The sequence below is a fragment of the Podarcis melisellensis genome (genome assembly GCF_964234715.1).
Source record: "Podarcis melisellensis genome assembly, chromosome: 8".
Lineage (NCBI taxonomy): Eukaryota > Metazoa > Chordata > Lepidosauria > Squamata > Lacertidae > Podarcis > Podarcis melisellensis.
In genome coordinates this window covers 53,976,597-54,003,351 of record NC_138540.1, presented here as the reverse complement: position 1 = coordinate 54,003,351, position 26,755 = coordinate 53,976,597, and the positions used below count along the sequence as shown (strand labels likewise).

The 26,755-nt window shown below is 43.8% G+C and overlaps 1 protein-coding gene across 6 annotated transcripts in view; it reads right to left on the bottom strand.

Moving 5' to 3' along the window:
* Positions 1-26,755, bottom strand: part of KIFC3 (kinesin family member C3) — a 33,466-nt gene extending 6,711 nt beyond the window's left edge. Inside the window, exons 1-14 of one of the 6 annotated variants that reach the window (XM_081921098.1) lie at positions 25,915-26,755; positions 25,075-25,160; positions 24,698-24,955; positions 14,882-15,038; positions 8,020-8,216; positions 7,086-7,151; positions 4,277-4,420; positions 3,932-4,171; positions 3,521-3,694; positions 2,295-2,442; positions 1,949-2,079; positions 1,616-1,727; positions 1,029-1,210; positions 616-720 (exon numbers count right to left, since the gene is read on the bottom strand). In XM_081921098.1, the coding sequence (XP_081777224.1) occupies positions 616-720; positions 1,029-1,210; positions 1,616-1,727; positions 1,949-2,079; positions 2,295-2,442; positions 3,521-3,694; positions 3,932-4,171; positions 4,277-4,420; positions 7,086-7,151; positions 8,020-8,216; positions 14,882-14,894 (1,512 nt within the window). In that variant the 5' untranslated portion in view covers positions 14,895-15,038; positions 24,698-24,955; positions 25,075-25,160; positions 25,915-26,755. Of the gene's footprint in view, positions 1-615; positions 721-1,028; positions 1,211-1,615; positions 1,728-1,948; positions 2,080-2,294; positions 2,443-3,520; positions 3,695-3,931; positions 4,172-4,276; positions 4,421-7,085; positions 7,152-8,019; positions 8,217-12,312; positions 12,992-14,881; positions 15,042-24,697; positions 24,956-25,074; positions 25,161-25,914 lie in introns of those variants that run through there. The other 5 variants (XM_081921099.1, XM_081921100.1, XM_081921102.1 and 2 more) reach the window with 5 other exon arrangements.

The following is a 26,755-nucleotide window of genomic DNA, read 5'->3' as shown; positions in this document are numbered from 1 at the left end:
AATTGGACCACTCCTACCCCTTGAGGCAGAGCAAGTGGGAGCAAAGGATTAACCCTACTCATCCAGTGAAGGAGGAATCAAGACTGGTGAGAAGGTTCCCTCCTTTTCCAGTTGACCACAGGTAACCAGATTTATTGACTCCTAGTTTTGACACTGCCTTCTAAAAGAAGAGGTAACCCTTTCCTGTATACTCCACCCCTATAATGAGTAAGAGCAGGAAGGAGTGAGTTTTTTTGTAACCTAAAACTGCACAACGATGCAGCCTGAAAAACCTTTGGAAGAGCATTGAGCAGCTGCAGGGCCACATTTTAGGGACTTGCCAAATGAATATCCCATGGGGCAAGACCTCCTGGGTTGGTGTGAATAACTGGGGACGTTCATAAGGGAAAAGATGCTCCCCAAGATATGTGGGCCCAAGGATACCTTTAAAAGGTGAGAGCCACCACCTTGAACTGAACTTGGAAACACACTCGCAGACATGTTATATGGGCTTTATATTCAGTCCCCACCCCCCAAATAGATAGGCATTTAGCACTAGCTGAACAACCCCACAACAGGGCTATGGAAACTGCAGAATCAGCAAATCGTTTAAAAAGGAACTGAAAAGCAGCTCACCTCCATTGTGTATGTCTTGCCGGCACCTGTCTGGCCATAGGCGAAAATGCAAACATTGTAACCATCAATGCAGGATGTGATCAGGGCTTGAACTTCCCGGAAGACCTTTAAAAAACAAAGTTTACGTAAGCCATTGGCAGAGTACTTTGCTCTGCTGCCACCAGGCTCATACATATCCATGAGACTACTAAGTCCAAACTAAATGAATCACAATCTCTTTACATATAGAGTAAAGGAGGAAGATGAGACACTGCAGCAACAGCAACATGTCTAATTTGCCTGCTGGTAAACACATTCCTACCTAGTTAAGTAACTCAACAAATGAGACGTTTCCCTTTGAGCTACGTTCCTCCTTCTCTCACCCAGCAGACATTCTTGCTAACTTAACAGGAGAACACCGTGACTATACTTACATCTTCCTGTGTTGCTTCAGGAGGGAAAACCTTGTCAAGTTCAAATGATACCAGCTTCCCTCTATGCATCAGATGCAAGATGGCATCATCATCAGGGTCAAATGTCACCGCACTGGCAGCTTCTGGCCCATCGCCATCCTCTTTACATACTGGCCGAACACGACCAAACACACGGATATTGCCTTAAAGGGAAATTATAGCTTTATAAATCTGAGAACAGCTGGCTTCTAGGCTCCTAGGCCACCCCACAGACAATCACAGTGGCTGATGGTTATCTCAACCACTAGGCTATATTCCAAAAGAACCATCTTTCCTAATGGCATTTAGGGGCAGGCCAAGGTTCCAGAACCTTGTTTTTGGTGAAGCAGAATGTGTGCAAATCCAGACAGCCATCAGCAAAACCACCTGAGCCACAATGAACATCCCTTGCATAAGAGATAGCAAGATGTTTCCACTGCAAAGGCTCCCCCAACTCTCAAGCTGGGAACCCCAGAAAACACCACCTCAGCTTCCTATCAGATAGCCTCGGCCGTCAAGTGGCATCTATGCCATGCCCTCAAGGAACCCATACATAGGGACCCACAGACCTTTCAACCGCACAAGTTCATTGTGACATTTCTTCCGGAGCTGCAGTTCTCTGCGGTATTTCCTCAGGAGCTCCTGATTTGTACTGTTGACCTCTTCAATGGCTTGGCCAATCTTTGAAGAAAGGGCAAAAGAGTTAGGGGAAATATGTCACACTCTGCGAGGTGGAGAATCTTACTCCTCCTCATCTCATCCAGATCTTCCCATCTCAACTGAGCCACTCATAATTAAAAAGGAACTTTACAACCAACAGGGAAGGTGCAGCACCACACCATTTAGAGGGCGGGAATCAGCCCTGAGATTTGGAAGTAGGACAATCTTGCTGCTGGACTGACCTCAGCCTTGGCACTCTGTAGGGCTTCTTGGAGAAGAACAGGAAATTCTTTGACCTGCCGCTTCAGGCTATTGTAATCATTTGTAAGGGTTCGAAGAGCTGGCTGGAGAGTCAGGAGATTTGTCCTCACTCCTACGGAGATGAATAAATGTACATTTAGGCAATGCTACAGACTCATACATTTTCCCATGCCATTTTCATTTGCAAAAAGCATTTCTCCTCCTTAAACAAAACCACCATTAAGGCAGATGCTGGTTCAAATGATCTCTGAACTGAAAGGCAGCTGCTTCTTCAAAAGCCAAACCAGGCCCTTGAGAGAAATGTTTGGCCAGCTTGAAGATACTCACCTGCCAGGTTCTCGTGGACAGCTTTCATTTCTACCTGGGCTCGAGCAAATGCTTCTTCAATGGCTCGATTCTTGTCCTCCTCCATGTTCTGCATCTCCTCCAGCATCTGCTCGTGGGCCCGCTCCAACTCAGACTCATACAACGTAACCTAGGAAACACAGCAAAGGAACCTGTCAGGGTAAATAGGCCAGGCTACCACTTTCCCTCCCCTCTAGGGCAGGCAAATCTCTCCAATCAGTTCCTCTCTGTTTCTCATTTTTCCAATCTTATGTTCAGTTACCCACATTTCTACATGGGTTTGCAGTTTTTTAAAAATAATACAGTGGTACCTAGGGTTAAGAACTTAATTCGTTCTGGAGGTCTGTTCTTAACCTGAAATTGTTCTTAACCTGAAGCACCACTTTAGCTAATGGGGCCTCCTGCTGCCGCCACGCCGCTGGAGCATGATTTCTGTTCTCATCCTGAAGCAAAGTTCTTAACCCGAGGTAATATTTCTGGGTTAGCGGAGTCTATAACCTGAAGCGTATGTAACCTGAGGTACCACTGTAATAATCTTATGAACATTCACCAGCATTTTAACCTGAATTTCTTCTTATGACACACATTTTTGTGTGCAATTTCCCCTAATAAAATTATATTTGTATGTTATTTTCAGAGATATATGCATTTGTGTGCAAAAATTATCCTAGTATATGAATTTTTATACACATTACTTGGCTAGAGAACCATATTAAAAATATGAGAATTGTGAGAATTTCAAAGGACAACTGTTTCAGTTCATGTATGGTTTCAGGAAGCATGAATATGGTAGGTTTGCCTTTAAATGCAAACTTAATGGAATTTCTCCCCTATCCCTCCTCTAACATCCATCAAAAGAGTGCTTTCTGCTGCCGATAGGAAGGTATTAGGACCCAGGGCCAGGTTGCAAATGATCCTCCCTGGGCACACCAGTGAGGCTTGAGAGAGAGAACTGGAAAGAGGGCCCTGGAGCAGCAGGTAGAGAGCCCAGAGAGGAGGAAGAGGATACTGCTGCAGAAGTACAGCAAGAGGGGGACCTGGAAGCTAAAGAATGCATAAGTCTCTTGCAAGGGACCAAAAGCAGAGAAGAAAGCACCAACAAATGAAGAAGCACCCTTAGCGCTTCCTGTTCTTTCCACCTGCATCATTTTGAGCAAGTTGCCTGAGCTCTGCTTCTCTCTCTTTTTCTACACTCAGAAAGTGCTCACCTGAGCTCTGAGCTGCACTGCTGCTTTCTGAGAGTTCTGCAGCTGCTGTTCCATCTCTTTCAGCACCTGTCTCTGCATCCCAACTTGGTCCTGCAAGTACTGGTTCCGGGACTGGGCTTCACAGAGGGCCTGCTTGGTCTTTGAGGACTCGACTTCCACAGTCTTGATTACATACTGGGGGAGGAAAAGCAAGAAACACAGCTACAGAAGTGAGACACGGCCACAGTTCATTATAGATTACCTTTAGGGTCCTTTCCCGCTCTACAACTCTACTTGAGGGCAGCTTATGAAAATAAGAGATACTCTGGATCTTTGACTGAAGCTCTTCTGGGGACTGATGAACTCTTCAAGCAGTTTCACTTTGAGGAAACTCATGGACTAAAGCCTTCACAGCAAGCTATTCTGCCTCACCTTAATCTGCTGAGGCTGGGCTTTGAGGCTGGCTATTGTCTCCTGGCTATCCCTCAGTCTGCGGCTGAGCCGCTCCTCTTCCTCTGCCTTCTCTGCTAGGGAGTCTTTCAGCCGGAGCTCCACCTCAGCCAGGCGGTTGGTTTTCTGCTCCACTTCTAGGTCCAGCTCCGACAGGCGCCCTTTCACCTCTTCTGCTTCTTGCTTTAGTTGGGCCAGCTTTTCCTGCAACTTCACATTCTCCTGAGTAGTAAACAGGGAGGAATGAATATAGCATATAATGAACATGACTTCAGCTGAGCAGCCTGCAGCCCCACCCCAGCAGAAAGAAGAAGCAACTCTTTTTACCTGGCTGTGCTCGCAGTCCACGCATTTCACAGGATGCTTCTTCTTCAGCTCCTGCAGTTGCGCCTCACACATCTTCATCTCTTGTTTCAGACGCACATTTTCTGCAACCAAAAGGTCCCGGTGCTTCTCCAGATCTGTGCCACCCTAAAAAAAGGGCATGGGAGGCAGGCAGGGTGTTAGAGGAACCTATGCATTCTGAGCAATTTTACTACTTTAACTAGCAAGACACCTACTGGACCTGAGGGAAATCACAAGAAAAGCTTGAAAGTTTTCCATTGAAAAAATTAACAGTGTGATTGATTGATTGATTGATTGATTTATAACAAAAGTTTCCACCCCACCAACTCCCAAAGGTATCTATGTTCAAAAACATGCCATTTGTTTGAGCAGAACAAACAGGCAATATATAAATATATGAGTGGATCATTCCTCCTCTAATAGGTTACCAGCTACAGAAGCACTGTTACCTGTGCCTAATTAATATAAATAAATTCAAAAAACCCTTTTCATTGATAAAGTGAGAGAAGGAATGCTTACTATGAGATCTGATTGGATGTGCAGTTAACATCCCACATTCACTCTTATAATTAAATTGGCTTTAATTATAAATTTGTTGCCTCTATTTTTTGTTTGGGTGCAGTCAAATTAGTAAGTATCTAGACTATTAGATGCAGGAATACTGTCTTTTGAAGACACCAGGAGACTTCTAGAGGGTCCCAGTCAGAGGAAGGAATATAGCTCAGAGGCAAAGCGCATGCTTTTCTTTCAGAAAGTCATGGCCAGTCAGTGTGGACAACACTGAGCTAGATAGACCAATAGGCTGTTGTGGCATAAGGCATCTCCCTACGTTCCCAGAAAAATGACTCACCGGCTACACTTTGTTTGCAAACTCTCTCAATAAATTTAGCTGAATTGATCTAGCAGTACTGTGTGTGGGTGGGTTAATTGCCATTTTCCTTCACACCCACCAATCCTGGTAACACCCTTATAATTTGTACACTTGGCATTTTGCATTGTGTGGACTATTGCTTTTGTTATTCATTATTAACATATCTGTGTTGTACTTATTACATATTCATTTTGTTTCCTGCATGTGTTTTTCAATGCTGGGTGCATTTTGGTTCCTGCTGTTTATGGGCAACTCCTCTTCAGCTCTTTTTTCCTTCAGAAAAGCAGACACCAGGCAGGGTCTCTAAGCTTATACATCTCCCACAGGTGTTTCCAAATGGAGTGGCCCTGCGCTTCCCCACTCCCAGCATCAAGAAGAAATTCTTATCAGGCGGAAAGAACTGAACTTGCACAGAAACAAGTCCTGTCTTTATGATGGGGAGCATATCACTACTGGAAATAGGTGTCATCTCCTCAGATGAGATGGTCCTCAGCAAGGTTAAGGGAAGGGTTTGTTAAACAGCAGCAGCAGCGTAAAGCAAGGATTATAAATACTAAGGGAAAATCTGCATGATAACAGGATTAACCTTTCCAATGGGAAGGAGGGGGATTTCAGCAAAGTACCGTATTTTTCGCACCATAGGGCGCACCGGACCATAGGGCGCACCCAGTTCTTTTGGGGGGAAATAAAGGGGAAAAAATTATTTCCCCCCCAGGTGCGGGGCTGGGGTGGGGGAAGCTAGAGCTTCCCCCGACCCCAGCCCTCAAACAGGCAGCTCTCCGCAAGCAGCGGGAGCGCTCCCGCTGCTTGCGGAGAGGTCCGCGAAGCCTGGACGCACTGAGCTCAGCGCGCCCAGGCTTCGGCATGCAGGCACCTCTCCGCAAGCAGCGGGAACGCTCCCGCTGCTTGCGGAGAGGTCCGCGAAGCCTGGACGCGCTGAGCTCAGCGCGCCCAGGCTTCGGCATGCAGGCACCTCTCCGCAAGCAGCGGGAACGCTCCCGCTGCTTGCGGAGAGGTCCGCGAAGCCTGGACGCGCTGAGCTCAGCGCGCCCAGGCTTCGGCATGCAGGCACCTCTCCGCAAGCAGCGGGAACGCTCCCGCTGCTTGCGGAGAGGTCCGCGAAGCCTGGACGCGCTGAGCTCAGCGCGCCCAGGCTTCGGCATGCAGGCACCTCTCCGCAAGCAGCGGGAGCCCAGCGCTGGGCTCCTGCTGCTTGCGGAGAGGTGTGCGAAGCCTGGAGAGCATGAGGGGTTGGTGCGCACCGACCCCTCTCACTCTCCAGGCTTCAGCGAAAGCCTGCATTCGCACCATAGGACGCACACACATTTCCCCTTCATTTTTGGAGGGGAAAAAGTGCGTCCTATGGTGCGAAAAATACGGTAACTCAAGAGTGGGAGAATCCACAGTCCTTCCTGCCTAGACCAAATCAATAAGCAAAGTGTGATGAGCTCAGCTGTTTACAGGAGCATCTTGAATTTCCACAAACACCAGCAAACAGGCTGCTTGCAATGCTTTTTTGGGGAGACCTCAGGAAAAATGGAGGTCAGTGTGGGTCAAATTCACCACATTTAACTTGCAAAACTTGTAACCCTGTGCTAAACCACCTTCAGGGTTTTGCTTCACATATAATTGCAAAAGCCATTCAGAACAATTTTAGTCACATACATGAGCACCATCCCCTAGTTGGGGTAAAGAAATCCAAAGCTGTACACACGTGCGCACGTGTGCACGCACACACACACACACACACACACACAAGTATTGTTGCCGTAACATGCATTCCTACTCAGAAAGGAGTTCAACAGCAGTTACTTCCTCTGTTTATAGTTTAGCCTACATGTAAATGTTTTCATGATACATGTATTATGGAAGAAAGTCTTTCAGAGATGTTAGCAGTGCAAAGAAGCTTATGTAGCTCACCAACACGGAATGGAGCCTGTTCATTTCCTGTGCTTGCTCCAGGAGTTGGTCCTTCAGACTTTCTGTCTACCAACGCAGAAAGGTAGCTTTAAATACATATCACTTCCACGTTGGAAGGAAAACAGATGTACTTGACAGTTAAGTTTCTTAAATTTATAAGACTGACCATCAATAAAACTATACAGGTGGCTTATTTAAAATAATAGAACAATTAAGAATAAATACAGTATTTATCCATAGCAGAAACAGTACAAAACAGTTTGCAGGTTAGCTTTAAACCACACTAACCTGGTTATTTAAAACCACACTGAAAAAGTGAATGCTAAGGGTCTTTTTTGAAACACAAGTTCAAAAGGCATTTTCAGTGGTGATTCCCCAATTGTGGAATGCTTTCCCCAGAGAAACCCTCCTGCAGCCAACACCGTCAGCTCACTGGGTGGAAACATTACTTTTCACTGTTTAAGGATCTTAATTTAATCGTGATGTGGAAAGATTCTGGCCTGTTTTGGTGTTTACCTTTTAGTGGGGTAGGGTAAGATTAAGCCTTCTTATTCTTGTTCTAAAACTGCAAGTATCCAAATTTGTGGATGGCATGAACTTATTCAGGATGGTAAAATACTGAGCAGATTGTGAAGTGCTCTTAAAGGTCCATTCTAAAGTTTCTTACTAGGGAATTCAAAAAAGTACTACACACAGGTACTGCTTTTGCAGAAAAAACCATCACAAGCACATAGCATGGTCTCTCCATGTATTTTTTTTTTGGGGGGGGGGGTCCTATAATGACGCAATTACTTTACTGAGACAATTCCTGGGATGGGATGACTAATCTAGAATGCCATCCAGGATGAGGCAAGGATTCCACAAGCTGCTCCCAGAAAAATAGCTAGCAGAGATGCATGTTGTCCCGCTACAAGGAGCCTGAATGACAACATACCTGGTTCTGCAGCTGTACAGTCTGACTGAGTTGGCTGCTCTCTTGCGCAGAAAGCTTTTCCTGCAGTAGCAACAACTCTTGCTGCAGCTGCAACTTTTCCTCTTGTAGCTGGGCCAAAGAGTCCACCAACTTCTGTACCATGGGAAGCTGACGTGCCCCCGGCAAGCTGGGCCGTTTTCCACTGAAGAATCTTCCCTCTGCAACAAAGCAGGAAATTATTATCAAGCAGAGCAGGCGCCAGGCAGGGATGAGATGAGGGGAAGATTAGCATGTGATGAAGCGGAATGCTACACCATGAAGGGCCGTGAACAGTACAAACTGCAAAGCAAGATCTTCTGATGCAAGATGAAATGCACCTGCCAAGCATTATTGCAGGAAGGATTGTTGGTGGGTATGCGGAGGCCACGGGCTATTTCTCCCACCAAAACTCTGGGCAGAGCCATCAGCCAACAAAGCCCAACATTAGCATGTTGACCAAAGAAAGGAATGCTGTGATGCTGCTGAAGTCAAAGAAAAATTACCTTGCATGTTAGATATTTACCCTCAGCAGTTGCTAAGAGGTTGGCCCAAATTTATATTCTCAAATGGTAAATTGTCCTCTCTTTGGCCTTACAGCCCATGGGGCAACTTGAAATCTGCTTTGTCACCTAATGTTGTGCAACTATTATTATTATTATCATCATCATCATCATCACCCTATCTGTGTCTACTCAAAAGTAAGCCCTACTAATTGCAATGGAGATTACTCCCAGATAAGCAAAGTTGTCAAAGTCTGCATAACCACTCATGTATGGTCGTACCTTGGAAGTCGAACAGAATCCGTTCCGGAAGTCCGTTTGACTTCCAAAACATTTGAAACCCCGTTGGACGTTCGGGTTCCAAAAGAACATTTGCAAACTGGAACAATCACTTTGCGGCGTTGGGGAGCCAAAACGTGCAATTTCCAGGGCGTTTAGGATCCAAGGTATGACTGTACTTCAAATGAACTGTTGCAAAATTCAGACTTCACAACATTTTCCACATACCCTAGGGGACATATGCTTTTCTCTCTCCCCACCCTCCGCAAAATAGCTTTCCCCCCTTTTAATGAATATCTAGCTCTGCAGAATGTAAAAATATGATTACTGCTTTGTGACTTTTTAGTTGGGATATAATGAGAATTGTTACCCTAATGTTTTGATTTTAGAATTATTTTAATGGACAGGCACAGCTACTGTACCTTCCCATCTTTACCTAACAAAAATGAGTATGTCTGAGTGAAGCCTGGGTTGTTTCATATTTTAAGAAAGCATTTTTCATTCGCACATGGAAATAATGGCCTCCGATCTTACAGAAAAGCACAGAGAAACAGCTTTCCAAGCACAGCGACGTAAGTACGCATCTCGGGGAGATGGCATAGTAAGACAGAAAAGACAGAGATGCCACATCACCACTTCTTGCTGCCCAAAACTCCCTGAAGAAGTTTGGCAAGTGGGATGCACACAATGACCACACAAGCATGGAGAAGAGATAAATACCACACTGCCTCTGTGCCCCAGGTGGAGGAGCTCTTCACTCACAGCAGTCTGAATTCCTGTCACCATAAGCAAGAAAGAAAAACACACAGAAGACAGAACCTATGATTCTGCAAAGTCGAAAATACCCAAGTCGTTCTGTGGGCAACTAAAAATAAATACTATCTCCCTCCCCTCCACCCAACAGCTGGTTGGTTTGTGAAAGGAGCAAAGAATGGAGAGCAAAAAGGGGTCACTACATATGAGAAATAAACAGCTAATGACAGATGAAGAAATATCTATCTAAGAAATAGTTATATGATCAACAACTTTAGGATAGCATCACTACACCACATATTATTGGCACCAGCTGTTCATAAGAAGTTGGCATTGCAGGTTTCCCTTAAAGTCTCTGCTGCTAGTGCTAGATACTACTCATGTTTGGACCAGGCACATAGCTCTGGAAAGAGCTCCCAGATCCCACTGCCAGATAGCCAGGTTGCTCCAGAGGTTCAGCAGCTCCAAGAGGTGTCAGAGGGCAAAAAAAAAGCAATGCTGGGCAGCAGGCCTTGCCTTGCAGGCTGGGGCAGGGAGAATTCCTTAGATTACCTTACATAACTTCCTCCATTACTTCTGCAGCCATAGCACACTCAAGACTGGAGACAAAAGATCTGGGTCAGCCTCCTAACAATAGAGGCAATGGCCAAAAGAGGAAAGCATCAAATCTGCCCTTGACTGTTTGAAATGAGGCACACATCGTACTCTTTCAGAGGAGGGATTTATCTTAATGCCCTCTTCTAAACTGGGGTTTGTGTGTGAATGCGCATTATAGGCAGGGTCATTCCTTTGCTTCCAAGAAGAGCTCCTGAGCTGTTAACAGCTGTATGACAGAGAGACATAGATGAAGTTTTTTACACTTCTGAATCTTTATGCTAAGGAAAGTTGTTTAATTTTTGTTAATTTAACATTTGTCTCACTACAGCCAACCAAAATGCCATTCAATCCCAATGCACATCATACTCTCAAAGAACAAACTTGGATGGTCAAGTGCTAATTGCTTTTCAGGTAAAACTGGGCCACCAGAAAATAAAAAGTATGCAAGCACCCAACTTTAAAAGACTTTAAACAACAACAATCAGCCCTGGGAGCTTCAGAATATTGAAGGCATAAAGACAAGGAAAAAATAATAAAGCAACAAAAGTTAATGCCTGGAAGAGAAACTTCTGGCTTCGCACTGTACACCAAACAAACACTAAGGATACACTGCAACATTTTGGTACAGCTCATACTCATATTTATTTCTGACATTCTGCCCTGACTTTCTATATAAAATATAGTCTAGGTGGTTACATATATACAAAGTACATATAAAAACATCCTGAAAGTGATCATGTTGTTGTTTGGTAAAAGAAACAGAAGTGGAACATTCAGGTGAATCAATATTGAACTGTTATGTAGGGTTGGAATTACAAAATTTTAATTATTTATTGACTGACTTAAGGTAATCACAGGACCATGGCTTGAATATTAATTGATAAGGCATTTAGTGTATGCCTTCTGTCAGTACAGATATATTTTTACATGCTTACAGAACAGAAAATAGATAGACAAGGGCAAGACCTTCATCTCTGCAATGCATGCACTACACTTGCAGGCGCTTGCTTCATTAACAGCCATCACATCCAGTCTGAAATAGCCAAGGAATACCCCTGTGTGAAACCTGGAGCATGACTACCAGTCAGTGCAGACAGTATGGAGTCAGGTGGGTCTATGGGTCTGATTCAGTATATTGTAGGTTTATATATCACCCTGAGAGATGTGAAAGGTGATTAAAAACAGCAACAATAGCAACGCTGCAGTTTCTGACAGGTAGTCAAATAATATCAAGATAAAATCACACCAATTAAAAACCAGTCAAAATAGTAACAGCAGATTATAATTACCCTGTGCTGCTTTCTCTGCACATGTCTCAAGCAGGTGACATACCCACCCATCGCTTCATGATTTCCCATAGTCTGTGCTGAGCCCAGGAGAGACACCTGAGAAAAACCTGGGAACTAATACCTGGGAGGAAACAGATGCATATCTTACCAACCCTGACCTGGATGTAAAGTCCATTTCAGACCTCCAAGGATAAAAATGAAAGGGCTCTAACAAGGCCAACACTAAGAGTTGTCAACTGGTGTGCCAGCCTTTTTTAGAAGGGTCATCTCCTAGTCATCATTCCACATCACCTAATTGTATGTCCTGCACCCAATATAGTTAATAACTCCTTGCAAATGTTACACTTGTGTGGTTCTATTAAAAGGAAAAGGATGAGTACTCCAGTTCCACTACAAACATCAAGCAGCAGGTGTAGCTGGCTTGTTAAAACATTCTTTTCCCCCCTACAATACTTTTAAGCGAATGTCTGCAGAAGGATAAACTATTTCAATATGTCCAGCTGCTCATCCAACACTCTTTCTGATGCTCATACACCATTTATTCTACCTTTTTATTTCTACTCTGCCTTTCCCCTGTCAACCACCCTATAGGCTATAGTAAGAGAGAAAGCGGCTAGCCCAAAGTCAAGAAGCAAGCTGCTTGCATAATAGGTGGAGACTTGAATGGAGGCTTCCCGTGTCCACATTCTAACTACTATCCTGTCTGATAAGGAAACAGACAAGCAACCCCCACCAATCTGGTCTCAGTCAAAGGATCTTCTGAAGATGCCACCCAGTTCCACTTTATAAGCTTCTGTGCAGAACTCATTTTCTGCTTACTTATTCTTTCCCCCCTCCACCCCGTGCCCCTCACTCACTCTTTTCTGTCTGCAGTGCTCTTCGCCCCTCCTGGTCAAAGCTGTGTTGCCATCTTGCTTTAATGCTCTCTCTTGCGTGCAAACTCTCTCCTCACACTCCTTCACTGAAGCACTTTGTTGTGAGGCCGCACAAAGGGGAGAAATGGGACTCGCTGCAACTTCCAAATCAGCACAAAACAGGGAGCACCTCCTCACTCTGATATGTCTGGGCAAGCTCAGGCAATTAAGGCTCAGAAGACCAGAGAAAGGGAAGCCAGAAGAGCTGAACTGTAACTCTCTCCTGGCATCAATTCTTTCTTTTGGAGGGAGGTCAAATAACAAGGGGTATTTAGGGTGCAGTAAGGCACAACATGTGGGGAAAATGTGCCATTAGAAAACTGACAATGTGCATATGTGTTTATTAGGCACTTATATGATAGGTAATGTCACGAGCAGCATGTATACAAATTATATAAGGATGGAATGCACTCCGTTTCTATACTTAAAACAAAATTAGCCAAACCATATTAAAACACCTTCTTTTTGGCCAGAACCTCCTATTCTTCTTCACCTTCATCTTTGGGCAAACAACACTACATTATATGCTTGTAAATCCCCTTAAAGTACTCCTGGTTTTGCATCTGTTAGTTACTACACTAAGGCAAATTCATAAATGAATAATCAATACTGACTCCTGTGGAGAAACCACTACTAACACAGCACATAGGAGAAAAAAATGCTTTGTGTTCATTTGGCTTTTCTTTTATGGTGTGGCATGTCTGACAGGGAATATCTGCAGCTGGAAAATCTACTTTAAAAAAGTCCTTGGCCAGTAAACCACAAGTTCAGCATTGAAAGAAAACGGAGGAGCAAAAATGGGAGTGAAATAGGTGGAGGAAGCCCACACATCACAGCATCCCATATTTAAGCCAGTGATCATGGTTTGTTTCCTCTCAGTGTACGCTGAGAGAAGGAGTGATTTGCTTATGCACAGCAAACCATGGCTTACGGCTTTACACGGTGTGTGAACAAGGTCAATGACTCAACCTGAAAGAAGGGACTCAAAGTCTGCACACATACACCATCTTGAATCCCTCCAGCAAAGGGACAAAGTTTCAGACTAGCTTTTGCTAGTGCACTGCTGACATAGTTTGGAGTTCAAGTTTCCACTGCAAACTTCACATGGAATGTCCTTTGCCTTTTGCACATGGGCTTTTCGAAGAATAAGCAGCTGCATATCAAGTGCACGGCATGGAACTTTCAACAGAATTCATAGGGCAATGATGGACTTCCTTTCAGATGAGAGGGCATGGGGAGAGAAAGCCAGTTGCTCTGTTGACACCCCCCCCCCAAAAAAATACTGTGGAAAATGTGGAAATTTCAGGTAGTTAAAAAGGCTTTTTAAAAGCAACAATATCAACTCTTATTCAAATAGTCTCTTTCTCTTTCATATGATAAACAGAGTACTTTTTAAAGTAACATCTTAAAATAATATTATGGCCAGTTACACTACAGCAAAATACTTACTTCCAGAACATTAGGACCAAACACATAGTTCCTGCAAAAGAGTGGCAGAACTAAACAGCCTCTCAGCACTCTCATTTCTCACTTGCCTCCTAATCAACATACACCATCAAGGGACAATGAACATAAAACCAAAAGCTAAGGAGACAGGGAGGGAGGGGGATGATCACCACACCCTATGTGAGGATTCACAGCAAAAGGAGGAACAGATTTTGCCAATTCGACACTAAACCCTTATTATGACAAATCCTGCAATAAGTCACTGGCTCAGCATTAATATCTACATGAAGACACCCCCTGCTTGTATCCTATCCTATCAACCGGGATGTATATGTTAATATTCAGAGAGAGGCAAGCAGACAAAGACATTGCTATACTGTACACCTAATCCTACTTCAGCTGAACTGTCCCTTTCCATACAGACCCCTGCCTCCAAATAAACCCCATAGCAAGCCTCGCAAGAGAAAACCAGGAGGAGGAGGAGGAGGCAGACAGACACCACCACAGGTCTGCTCAGGTCTTGGCCCCGCTCAAAACTCCACCCACTTTGTCCTCCCCAACCATGTTCCAAGCAACTAAACAGTCTCCAGTTTCCACATGTGGAAGGTGTGTTTGCTTCTCTTGGTTTCTGTGTTTTGCTTTCTCTTTGAATTAATTATTTTAGCATTCTGTTTCCAATATCCATATGGATCCATTTTTTTCATATATATTTTTAAAGTCATATTTTATTAATGTTGCTTTGGGGACTCCAATCAAAAAGTGATTACAAATTAAATACATTTACATTTTAAATATCTACTTAACTAACCCATTGGGTTCCAATCTGTTTCCCTCTTTGGGGTTTAGAGTAGCACACATGGCAGAAATCCTGTTTTATTCTGCCAGGGAGCTTAATTGGAAAATTCCTGACTTGCCCCAAGGTGCCAAGTATGCTTCCTGCCCAAACAGATCAGCCCCCAGGCCTCCCCAGTCCAAATCCAACACTCCAGTCACTACTCCTCATCGACTCCCAGACTGTCTTTCCCAAATAACCAAGACGGGCACAGGTTTTGTGCATCTGCTGTACCTGAGTTATCCATGTTGACGTCAGCCTCCTGCTCCAGGATGTCGCAGCAGCTGTCAACAGCTGCCAGCCTCTGTCTTGTGCCCAGCTTGGCGATGGAGCCAACGCTTCCCTCAGTCTTCACCTGGCAACTGGCCTCTCACACCTTAGCTTGTAGAGCCTGCTGGGAAGATAGAAACCCTTGTATGGGAGGCATGCTAATAATACCAACAGCACTAAGACACTCCCAACCCAATACAGAACTATTTGCAAATAATTCATGATTCAAGTGCCTGGGGAATTGTCATCAATTAAAGTTGTTGATGATATCTTACGTCTTCTCTGCCTGACAAATATGACAATGGTTGCTGGTTTTTTTCTATATTAGATCCACAGTAAGAAAAAATACTATGTTAGAATAGTTATTATGCCACTATAGTTGACAGCCCTTGCTTAGGTCTGGAGTGTTATTTGTTTAATGGGGGTGAGGGGGAATCAAGGCTTGCCCCAAGCTAAATTATTTCTATAGAAATTAATGGAAATCCATGTTGGTTATCAATTGTTTTTAATGGGTCTACTCAGAGTAGAACACTAGCTACAACGTCAGGCATGAACTATTGTCTCAACTTGCCATTTGTCAGCACCGAAAGAAAGAACTTTGGCATATCCAATTCTGCCACATGCACATTGTGAAATGCACTCCCATCCCTTGAAGTCTAAAACTTTCCAGGGAGGTGCCTGCTTATTAACAAGAGCAACCCACATTTATCTGCATAGCTACAACTTCCTCTGTGAGGTTTTTTGTGCCAAGAAGAAGAAGAGTTTGGATTTGATATCCCGCTTTATCACTACCCTAAGGAGTCTCAAAGCGGCTAACAATCTCCTTTCCCTTCCTCCCCCACAACAAACACTCTGTGAGGTGAGTGGGGCTGAGAGACTTCAAAGAAGTGTGACTAGCCCAAGGTCACTCAGCAGCTGCATGTGGAGGAGTGGAGACACGAATCCGGTTCACCAGATTACAAGCCTACTGCTCTTAACCACTACACCACACACACAGGAGACACATGGGCAGCATTGTACTTTGAGATTGTCTGTCTTGGTTGACAGAAGCATCCGCTGAAGCTGGGCAAAAGGACATGATGGGCACCGAGGAAAGCATTGCCAGGGTGAATTGTCTTTTACTTTGCCCTCTACAATCTGGAAACCCATCAAACAAGCAGATCAGTTGCTGAACACTTTAAAGATGGTCTATAAAGATGGGAAAATGTCATATTGAACTTCCCACCACTTTTAAAAACCACCACCACTATCCATTGGATTACGGGGAATCCAGATGTGTTGGTCCTATCACTCCCTTTGCTACCATAACCCAGTGAAGGGGGTGTACAAGATAATTTTCTATGCACTGCATTAGAATAATTTGATGGATGGATGGAAAACCAGCTTAACACCCTTGCAAGAAACATGCCCAACTTCAGCTTCCACATTCTTTTTATTCCCCCTCCCCCTGCACTTTTCCTACTGCAACTCCTGCTTCTTGCAACCTCTTCCCATAAACCAAGGGCCAAACTGCATGCAGCAATCTAGAGACACAGGCCCAGTTACCCAAAATGTTGTTTCTCTTCACAAACACATTCCCTTGCCTGCCAACCCCCATGCCAATGAAGTGGGCAGCTGCACACTGATACCAGATTGTGCCATTTCACCTGCCTTTTTTTGAAGTAGAATGTTTATGACATTGACCATGAGGAGAAAATTCCTCCACCACATGAAGAGAAGTATGACTTCAGCCATTGTGTTCACCGCTGTCTGTTCACTCTCACTGCCATCTGTTCCAGGATGTTGCTACTGTCAGAAGTGAAGAGCACTCAAGTTCCTTCAGCTACTGTGGCAGTGCAATTCCTCTCCCACTGCTATCTACAGGCTACTACACTACAATAAAAACCAGTTCAAGAATCCACTTATATCACTTACAGTACTGTATTACATTCCCAATCTACCAATGATTGATGGTGTGTGAATGTGCAGACTTTTCCCATGTGTTTTATAATTCCTTTCCTGAATGGACAGTGCATCACTCAGAATGGCACAGAAAAAAATTACAAGCAATGTTTCCACTGACTCCTTGGAAGAACGCTTTGGCTAGACTTCCTCTTAAACAATAATGTAAAGTATATACTTGCTGGAAGCTCCATTAAGAGCTGGTGCATGCAATCCCGTAGAGGAAAAACAATACCCTGCTACATTTTTAAGAAAAGGTAGTTCCCTGACAGGTAGTCTTGTTCTTTCATCTCTGACTTTGAAATCCTTCAAGGTCATCCTCACTTGCATGGTCAGGTTTCCAAATATACCTGCTCCACACACAGAAGATGGGCATACAGTAGCAAAATAGCAACCTCAGAAGATTCTTTGCTCACAAAACAGCAAGTCCTGCCTGTTGTTTCACAACAGATTTAAAAAAATAATATATATCTCAGAGGCACATCTGACTAAATCTCAACAAAGACAGTATAGTTAGTGTCAAAAAGCTACCTCCTTCCATGTTTTCTAGTATCTGAAGCTGGCATGCAAGCCCCTCCTCTTTCTGGCAATCTGCCAACATTTCTCTGAAGTTTGCAAATCCTGCGGCTCAAAATAGTCCAGGTCAGTGGAAGAATGGCAAGTTTCCCATTGAAACCCAAGACACAGGCATCTCTCATGAGCTGAAGAGAAGAAGAGATTCAACAAGTCTTTTGTCTCTCTACTGACCCAGCAAGGACACACCAGGCCCAGTTTCAAATGTAGGCACTAACTTTAGGAAACTCCACGGAATAAGTTCTCGGATTTCAAGACACAAGAGGATGCATGAATAATGCATGGAGAAGCACAATACAAATTTCTGTCACAGGAAAAAACAGTGTGTTGTAAATTTTCAGAAACCATTCTAAAGTTCACACATATCCTTTCTATTATTTATACAACTTATATCTTACTCTTTCTCCTCAAGAAGCCCCAGGCAGCAAACCTAAGAACAAAACAGAGTAGTAGAGGCTTCCTCAAACTCGGCCCTCCAGATGTTTTGAGACTACAATTTCCATCATCCCTGACCAATGGTCCTGCTAGCCAGGGATCATGGTAGCTGTAGGCTAAAAACATCTGGAGGGCAGAGTCTGAGGAAGCCTGGAGTAGTATAAAAGCATTTTAAAAAACAGTTAAACATGTTTTTCTAAGAACATTGAGAAAACACAGTTTTACCAGTAATTTCAGGGTTGCATGGGGAAACAAGAATTCATTTAACTTCTTCCTAAAAGTCAACAACACACCTCACCAGGGAGAGCATTCCACAAATGGGAAGCCACCACTGAGAAGGCCCTGTCACAATATTTCACAATACTGTAAATTCACAATATATGTGGATGATACCACATGCACATGAACTTAGCTGCAAGGCGCAAGTTTACAGAAAATTAAATGTTATGAAAAATGTCCTGGTTATAAGCTGAATGAAAAGAAATATTCTAGGGAATAATATTAGGAGTCAAATGTGCAACATAATGTCAGATATACAAGCACCACAGAAAAAAGAAAATAAATATCTAATGATAAGACTGGGAGATATATACAGGTGAAAGTACTTGCTTGTGAATAAAAAATAGAAGCTAATAAAATATGAAAGAATATTTAAATGTCATGGAAAGCAAGAATAGCAGTAGTGAAGATACTGCTCATACTTAGCATTGGGTCGTATCCAATATAAGTTCCACTCGGAGTAGAGCAATTAAAATTAATGACTATCTTAGGTCAATTTCAATTGGATTCCTCTGAGTATTATTTTTGGTTGGTTGGTTGGTTGGTTATCATCATCATCATCATTATTAATAATAATAATTGTATGCTGCCCTGCACCCAAAGATCTCATGGCAGTTCACAGATGAAATGTTTTAAGATGACAAAAGGTGATTTAAAAAATCCACAGACAGCAGTAAGACAGCAAGAGTATTTTATAATATTTCACCAGGCGGAAGAACAAATTCCAAGTCATTCATTCTATCATTTATCATCTCAACTGGTGTCATTGTAATAAGATGTACTGTAATAAAAGATTTCCAAGAACTTTCTAATTAACTTAATAGCTGCAAGAATCAAAGGGACTAGCATATGAAAGAACATACATTGCTGAATGGTTAAATGAAATATGGAAAGTGTTGCTTATTGTGAAATTGACATATCTGGTGAAATATAATGAAAGGGTAGAAGGAATATATAAAGTAAGAAGTTATAAAATGAACTGGAACTTGCCTTTTCAAACACATATTTTAACCCAAATGTCTACCTTACTTTCTGAGTTTTATAGTAGGATTGAGGAACCTTTGGTTCACGTCCTATGTGAAGTCATGTAGAAATGCAGCTGGATTGACTGCATGGGGAACTTGATCGTCCAGGTAATCCCTACAAAAAGGAAGGATTGACTACACAACCTATGAGCTGATAGGTGGTGAGTTCAAGTTTACTAGATCGGCTACATAACCTAGTTCCCTGTGAGAAACTTGGATCACGCAGCTAATCCCTGCAAAAAGCAGGACTGAATATTAAGCCTGCAGGATTGGCTGTGCAACCTAGTTTCCAGTGAGGAACTCAATCGCCCAGCAGATACCTGCAGAAAGGAGCTTTACTAACACTAGGCTTGGGGCTTGTAAATCAGAGAGCATGGGGCTCTGTAGTTTGCGTTTGGACCACCTAACACCAGCTAATAAACAAGAAAGTGCACTGCAGACCAAAGTCTATAGGCTATCTGCAACACAGTCCCACGGAAAATGCACCACAAAAATCTAATCTGGAGGTCACTGAGGCATGCATGACAGCGAAGAACACTATGACCATAAACTATACACAGAACCAGCCTGTGTCTTTGTCTCTCCTGATCCTCTGCTTAATTCAGCACCTGGCTTGCCACACCCACCCAAGCTTCAACAGCTGTCCTGACTCCATGCCCCCACCTATCTATCTCTACTACTAAGGCTGTGAGAGTAGCTGCTTCTATGAGGCTCACTGAAAGCACAGCCCAAAATAGCAGCAAATGAAGTTATCACCCTATAAAGATGTCACATCAAGCACCTGGGGAAGACTGAAGAATTTCAGCATTAATTCACAGTAAACATTTTATGTGCATCAGGATGCATTTTAATTAGAAGCAAAGCAAGTTTACAGGGTTCTGAATAAATAAAGCAAAAGGCTGCAGCAAATCAGATGCGAAACTAGATACAGAAAAGAAAATCTCTTTGAAGAACTTTATTTTTTGTTGTGTCTGATCTCAATAATGCTGACAAGACAGGTTGCTGCAATCAGGAGTCATCCAACAGCAGACCGAAGAGTCAGAAGAAATACTGGCAAGGAAAGAAGCCCAACCAGTCCAAGATTGTGTAAGTCAGGCACCTGTGCCAGATCCCCAAAGAAAGCACAGCAGGCAGGAGAATGGGATGGTCCCAACACTTGAGAGGAAGGAAGCTATCATTTGGAAGGCTCGTAAGACTCTGGCTGGCTGGCACCCAGAGACAGCAGAAATGGAAAGGCCTCACACACCAGCCTCCTCACTTCCAGTGCTTGCTCATCTTGGCAGCCGTGTCCATTCTCACCAAGACATATGGCGTACTCTTAATCCCAGCAGCACCAGGGCCCAAGACAAGGGACTGTGTGTTTGCACTAATTCCCCTAGGCTCAGGATGAGAACAACCTAGACAAGCAGTCGGAGTAGACTCCACTACATCCAGAAGAAGCCTGATTATTAGCAAATCAGTTGGGTCAAGGGGGGGGGGATTTTCGCAGTCAGGGGTTTTTTCCCCTAAAACTGATAGGTTGAAATTTTGCTACCTTTAAAAATATTTTAGTTTTCTTACAGTCACTAACTGCCCGTGTAGTGTGCCCCTTACCTGGCCTGCCCCACCTCCCACATCATACCTCCCCCTACCCTTATTTTCATTATAAGGGTTGTATACTAAGTGTATATTGACCTCTAAAACCAAAGGTGTTTCAGGTGAATTTGAACTTTTAATCCCTGATTTATTATAGTGTATTTTAAGTGGAGGAATGCTATAAAATGCAGTTTTATTATAAATAATTTGCAAACCTGCCACTTTTTGATAGTTTCCAAATAGTTGCTTTAAGTGGGAAGCTGCAGCTAATGGGTCAAACAGCATAATAACCATAATTTCCATAACCATAAATTAATTAGGTGTTCTTTCCCCTTCTTAGTACCTCTAGATTTTTTTAAAGAATTTGAATTCATAGCCATTTATTCTAACCTTAGCTGTAGAGGGTTGGTAAGTGGGTTTAATGGTATTAGTTATTTGTGGTGCTCGATACAGGAGAAACCTATTTTCTATATAATCAAAGGCTTTAAATGTATCTATAGCTACCTTTTCCATTGTTGAGAGGAAAAAGCTGCTCGTGCTTCTGAGGCACAACAAACCTACATTGGTTTAAGACTCATGCAGGGGAATGCAGCTAATAGGTAATTATCAGCGTTTTTTTCCAAATGACATTGCCCCACATTGCTTTAGAGAAGTCATTGAAACTATAATTGTATAAAATAAATACATGTTTGCTGAATTGATAGGACTCAAATATTACTTCTATCCTTCTTGGGGGGAGCAGAGAGAGAGAGAGAATTTCTGGGAGATCATAGAACTTTTACAAAATGTTTGTGTCTTAGGCACACACACCGATATGGCTGTTTGGGTGGGGCATGGAAAGTGAAGGAAGGGCCTCTATAAATCAGTCTTTAAGGAACAACAATAGGAGAGGGCTATCGTACTCATCTCCTGCTTGGCTTCTCTTAGAGTTCTGGTTGGCCACAATGGAAAATGAGGTGTAAATAACGTTAGGACTTGATTCAACAGTGCTCCTCTTTATGTTCTTATGAGAGGAGACATAGAGACACATCAGTCTCAAATATACCATATTTTTCGCTCTATAAGACGCACCAGACAATAAGACACACCTAGTTTTTGGAGGAGGAAAACAATAATAATAAATAATAAATTTTATTTATATCCCGCCCTCCCCAGCTGAAGCTGGGCTCAGGGCGGCTAACAACAACCAAATAATCCAACATTCTAAAAACATTTCATTATAAAAATTAATTAAAATCAAATTGATGGCAACCGTTAAGCAAAATTCTGTGCAGATTGCCAGAGGAGGAAGTCAGGCTGCGCCCTGACCAAAGGCCTGGTGGAACAGCTCTGTCTTGCAGGCCCTGCGGAAAGATGTCAGGTCCTGCAGAACAGCAAGAGTAATCACTGCGCAGTGAAAGCAGCAATCCCTCTTGCTGTTCTGGCTTCTGTGATAGCTGTGCAGCCTTCATTCGCTCCATAAGACGCACACACATTTCCCCTTACTTTTTAGGAGGGAAAAAGTGAGTCTGATAGAGCAAAAAATATGGTAATTCCTCCTTGCTCCTGGGAAGAGTGATATATTATACACAATGGACACTACTAGATCTGTAGGGCAAACTTGAAAGGGAAAAGCAATAGAAACAAATGTTCTGCTATTCTGTATTATGAAGGTTTGATATTCTGTATTTTTCCACAGAGAAATCCAGGAATTAGTGACCCCACCCAGTAAAATTCCCCTTGTATGGGATAGGTGGGAAACCAAACTGGAAATCAAATTACTACTTTTACGATAGACAATGTGTGCATGTGCCACTGAAAGCTATAAGAGAAACACCCTGACAAACTATTTATTGAAGCACATGAATATGGCAGAAAGGCCATCCCACTAAATAATCACCACAGCTTTTTGCAACCATATATCAGCAGAGATGCCAGCATTAATCAATTAAATTAGTGCAGAGGCCAAGAATCACAATCAACAAACCAATCTGCAGCTTTCAAGGAACACTGAAAGGTACTGCGATAGGAGGCTGGAACAAACTAGTGCAGACATCAGTGACTACCATCAATGCTCCATGTTATCAGGTAGAACTGGCAACTTATTAGGATTGTTAATCACCTGGCCTGATTAAAAGTATATCTATATTAATAAAACCTCAATGAAACTGCCTTTGAGGGATCTTGACAGAAGCAAACTATTAATTTTCATCAAACTCTGAGGGAAATGGGATACTTCCCACAACAGTTGCATAAAAGAATCACAATAGTTTCGAGAACTAAAAGAGGTCAAGAACTATCAGCATTATGAAATATTCAGGTTTAAAGGCACCTTGACATTGACTGCAATCTTCAGTTGCCTTCAATGCTACTAAGAACATAAGCCTTTGTGATGCCACTCTATAAGTGTCCCTCTTTGCTAGCTTTGGATACAAACTGGAAGGAAAATCCATTAGATTACAAAGGGTGGGATGGGAGAACAAGTTTGTGGGGCATCCATGGCTGAATGGCTTTTCACTGCTGTGAATTCAGTAATATTTGCTCATTGTTATTCCCAGTGATTAACAGGAAGTCAATTTTCAATCTGCAGTTAAAGTTTAGTCAATTAATTGTACTGATTAAATCAATTAAAGTAGGCAATCCTATTATATGGTGGCATCTAACATGCCATGTAGGGACATAACAAGGGGACAGACACTCTCTACCTATTAAACAATTCCCTTTCCCAGGGCTGTTGTGAGGATAAAAAACAGTTTGTGATGCAAGCTAGAAATACAGATAAAAACGATAGCATTACTATAAAGGTGTATGACCAAAAATTCTTGTTTCCAATGCCAGTAGGAATGGAATTAATGCTTTGCTATGTATTATTTTAGTTTAGTTGCTTGAAGCATGCTTTAATTGTCAAAAAGTAAAAAAAAAAAATTATATGCCATAAAGGTACAGACAATCTTTGACCTTTCTATTAGGAAAACACAGCTAACCCAATGTCAGATCACTCAACTATTTCCACACATACCAGTCAGACACATGTTGGTCCTATGCATCTTACTCAGTTTCCTTAAGGAGGGAAAAAAGAATGTGAATAATTAAGAAAAAGTGAACACACTTGCAGTGCCTTCTGTTCCTCCCTGCTTCTCTATCACAGAGAAGTGATCCCACAGATCTCTCCTGAGTCCGTAATGGAGGCAGTGAAGAAATGCACAACCATAGCACGCCATCCCTAAACTTGCCTGAAAAGGTAGTCTCTGACCTTGAAGCCTTTTGCCCCAATCCCAAATGTCCACAGACAAAATGTGTTTACTCATTAGTAACCAAAGGCATTCTAACCTTTACAGCTTCACATGTTTCAGGACTGAGTTCTGGCACTGAAACTTGATTTTGGTGCTAAGCTCTGGAGAACTCTAGCTTAAGCCCTGCACAGAACTAGGATGGAAAAAGATATAGGTAACTGCACAGCTCAAGGGTAATCCGGTCCAATTGTACATTCCTCTTTGCCAGAATTTCAGACATATTGTGACATTAGTGGATTGTCATCCTTGCTGTATGTGATACGTTTTCAATACTTAAGAGAGGAAACAGGAGAGAATATGGAACATAAGAGTTAGAGGTTCAAATATACATGTGAAAATTCTAGACACCCTATTTGCTTATTTCTCTCTCAATTGAGCTTCAGCATCTAGCCCTAGAGCAGCCTTCCCAAACCCTGATACACGCCAGCTATTTTGGGTCACAACTCTCACAGCACCAGCTCTGCTGGAGTAGACAATATAGGTGAGGCAGATGTAAGTAAGTCCAAAACCTCTGGAGCACATCAAGTTACAGAAGTCTGCCCTAGAGTAATCCCAACGGTAGAGAGGAACCAGAAAAAGGATGCTGTTCTGACTCACCGTGTAGACGGCAAGCTAAACAGCCACCATCAGTTCAATAGGAGCCAGTCCCTTTAAAAATATATCAAATCAAATGCACTTACCCAGCTTTATCTGCTGCCAGAGATAACAAAACCACAAGGACAAAGTGAGGCCACGTGCTTTTCTCCAATGTAAGCTAATGATTTGTTTTTCCAATGCTGTTAAAATGTAACTTTTCTCTGGAGGAAAGAGTAGGGACAAAAGTCTTCCGTCCTCCAGCCTGGCAATAGCACCTTTGTCTGCCAAGCCCTGGAGTTGCCTAATTGTTGGTGTCTGTTTTAGTCTCTCTTCCTCCGAAACCCTCCACTCATCTGTGGCATCTAGAATGGAATGCCAGAAATGCAGCAGTGCTGGTTACTGAGTCTCTCCTGGCAGAAGCAGCAGCAGTGAGAAAAAGGGTGGAGGAGGCATGGAGGATGATCCAAAAGGCAACACTCACACTGTGTTTGGTAGGAGGTGCCTTCCCCCGCAAGTTTCTCACTCAGGCAGGTCCCAGGTCATGACGTGGGATTCTAAGGCAGGCATCTGCAAGAAAACAGAATAGGTATTTCAACAGGAGGCACAGTTCCAAAATCCCAGAAGTTAGTAAACAAAGACAAGATGCATAGATGTCTCGGCTGCTCCAGAATTAAGTGCTACTTTTTTTGTAGATTGCAAAAGATGCATTTTTAGCGCTCAATGCCTGCCACTAGACACTTTTGTACTTGCAAATGAGTAAGGCTGTTTCCCCACCTGAAAAATGTAGCTAGCAACCTATGTTTCGGGGCGGGATGCTGGTTGCAGCCTTTGTTCACTCTGTGGTGTCTGACCACAAAGGTGCTTGAGATGTCACTCCGGTGAGCAAAGTCAGTGGTTGAAGAGGAGGCTTAAAAAACACTCATCGGAACCGTAGCTCGCTGCCCTGTGTGCCTATTCTGCCCACCTACTGGGACTGGCAGTAATCAGAAAGGGCACCTTAACAAGTTCAATTTAGAATACCAATCGTGCAGAGGCTTCCCTGACGTTCTTTTCCATTTGCAATTCATTGGTGGCCCTAGGATTGCTGATTCTCTCCTCTGCAGAATTACTCCATTGACTAGCACATTCGGGATCAGAAACGCAAACCTGGGCTCTAGATGTGCCGATTCCCTGTGACAAGCACAAGAGGAGGATCAGCTCCTGCCAGAAGGCACAGGCAGCCCTCTGTCTCTTTAAGCAGGGCAATTTTCGGGCCGGCTCCTGGGAGTTTGACTAAAGGAGGGAAGGGGCTGTCATGCCAGCCTCCCAGCCTGACATTTACCGAGACAGACGGAGATGTCGACGGAGACTTCCGAAAACAGGAGCCTGCTTCGACTCCAAGACAGCTGAACCCCTCCTGGGTTTCGGGTCAACCTCCCCCGCCGCCCTCCCTCTCACATTCCAACAGCAAGCCACGCCCCGAAATGGGCAACAAGGGTGCAGCTTATAAAGGTCTGCAGACAAGCTAATCGGGAGATGCCCGGTTCAGACGTGCCAAGAAGCCTGAGCGGCCGGCCGCCGCGGTCACCAATGCCGGAGGAGAGCCAGCACGTCCCGAACGCGGGCGGCGCCCAGAGGCCCGGCGAGAAGCACCTCCCTAATTCCTTCGTTGTTATTGCTGCTGCGGCGGCGAATACGCACGGAAACTCCTCCTCGGCGAGCCGCTTCAAACTGGCCACGGCGCTAGTCCCTGGCGTTGCGTCCGGCCGCTGACGAGTCAGGAGCTTCGCCCTCGCCGAGAAGGAAAAGCTAACGCTCTCTTGAGCCGCCGCCCGCCTCGCTCGGAGCTCCGAGGCAGGCGTGGCCGGGGCTGACTCGCGTCTCGTCAGGATCCTTCGCGCGCACGTGGCCGCCCCTCCCACCCCCTCAGAAGACGTTGTCGTCGTTGGCTTGTCGGCCAGCCGAGAAACAGCGTCCCCGAGCGACCTCCCTCCTAGGCCCACCTTCACCCTGTCAGTTAGAAAAAGGAGGAGAAAAAGGCCCGGCCCGGGACAGGCGCCTCAGGGAGAGATTCCGATGGCAGAGGCATTGCTGTCTAGGCAGCCCATGCTACCGCACGCGCGCGCGCGCTCCCGACAGAGCCAGAGCGGGAGCCGCCGTCGCCGCCGCCCCCTTCGCAAGGA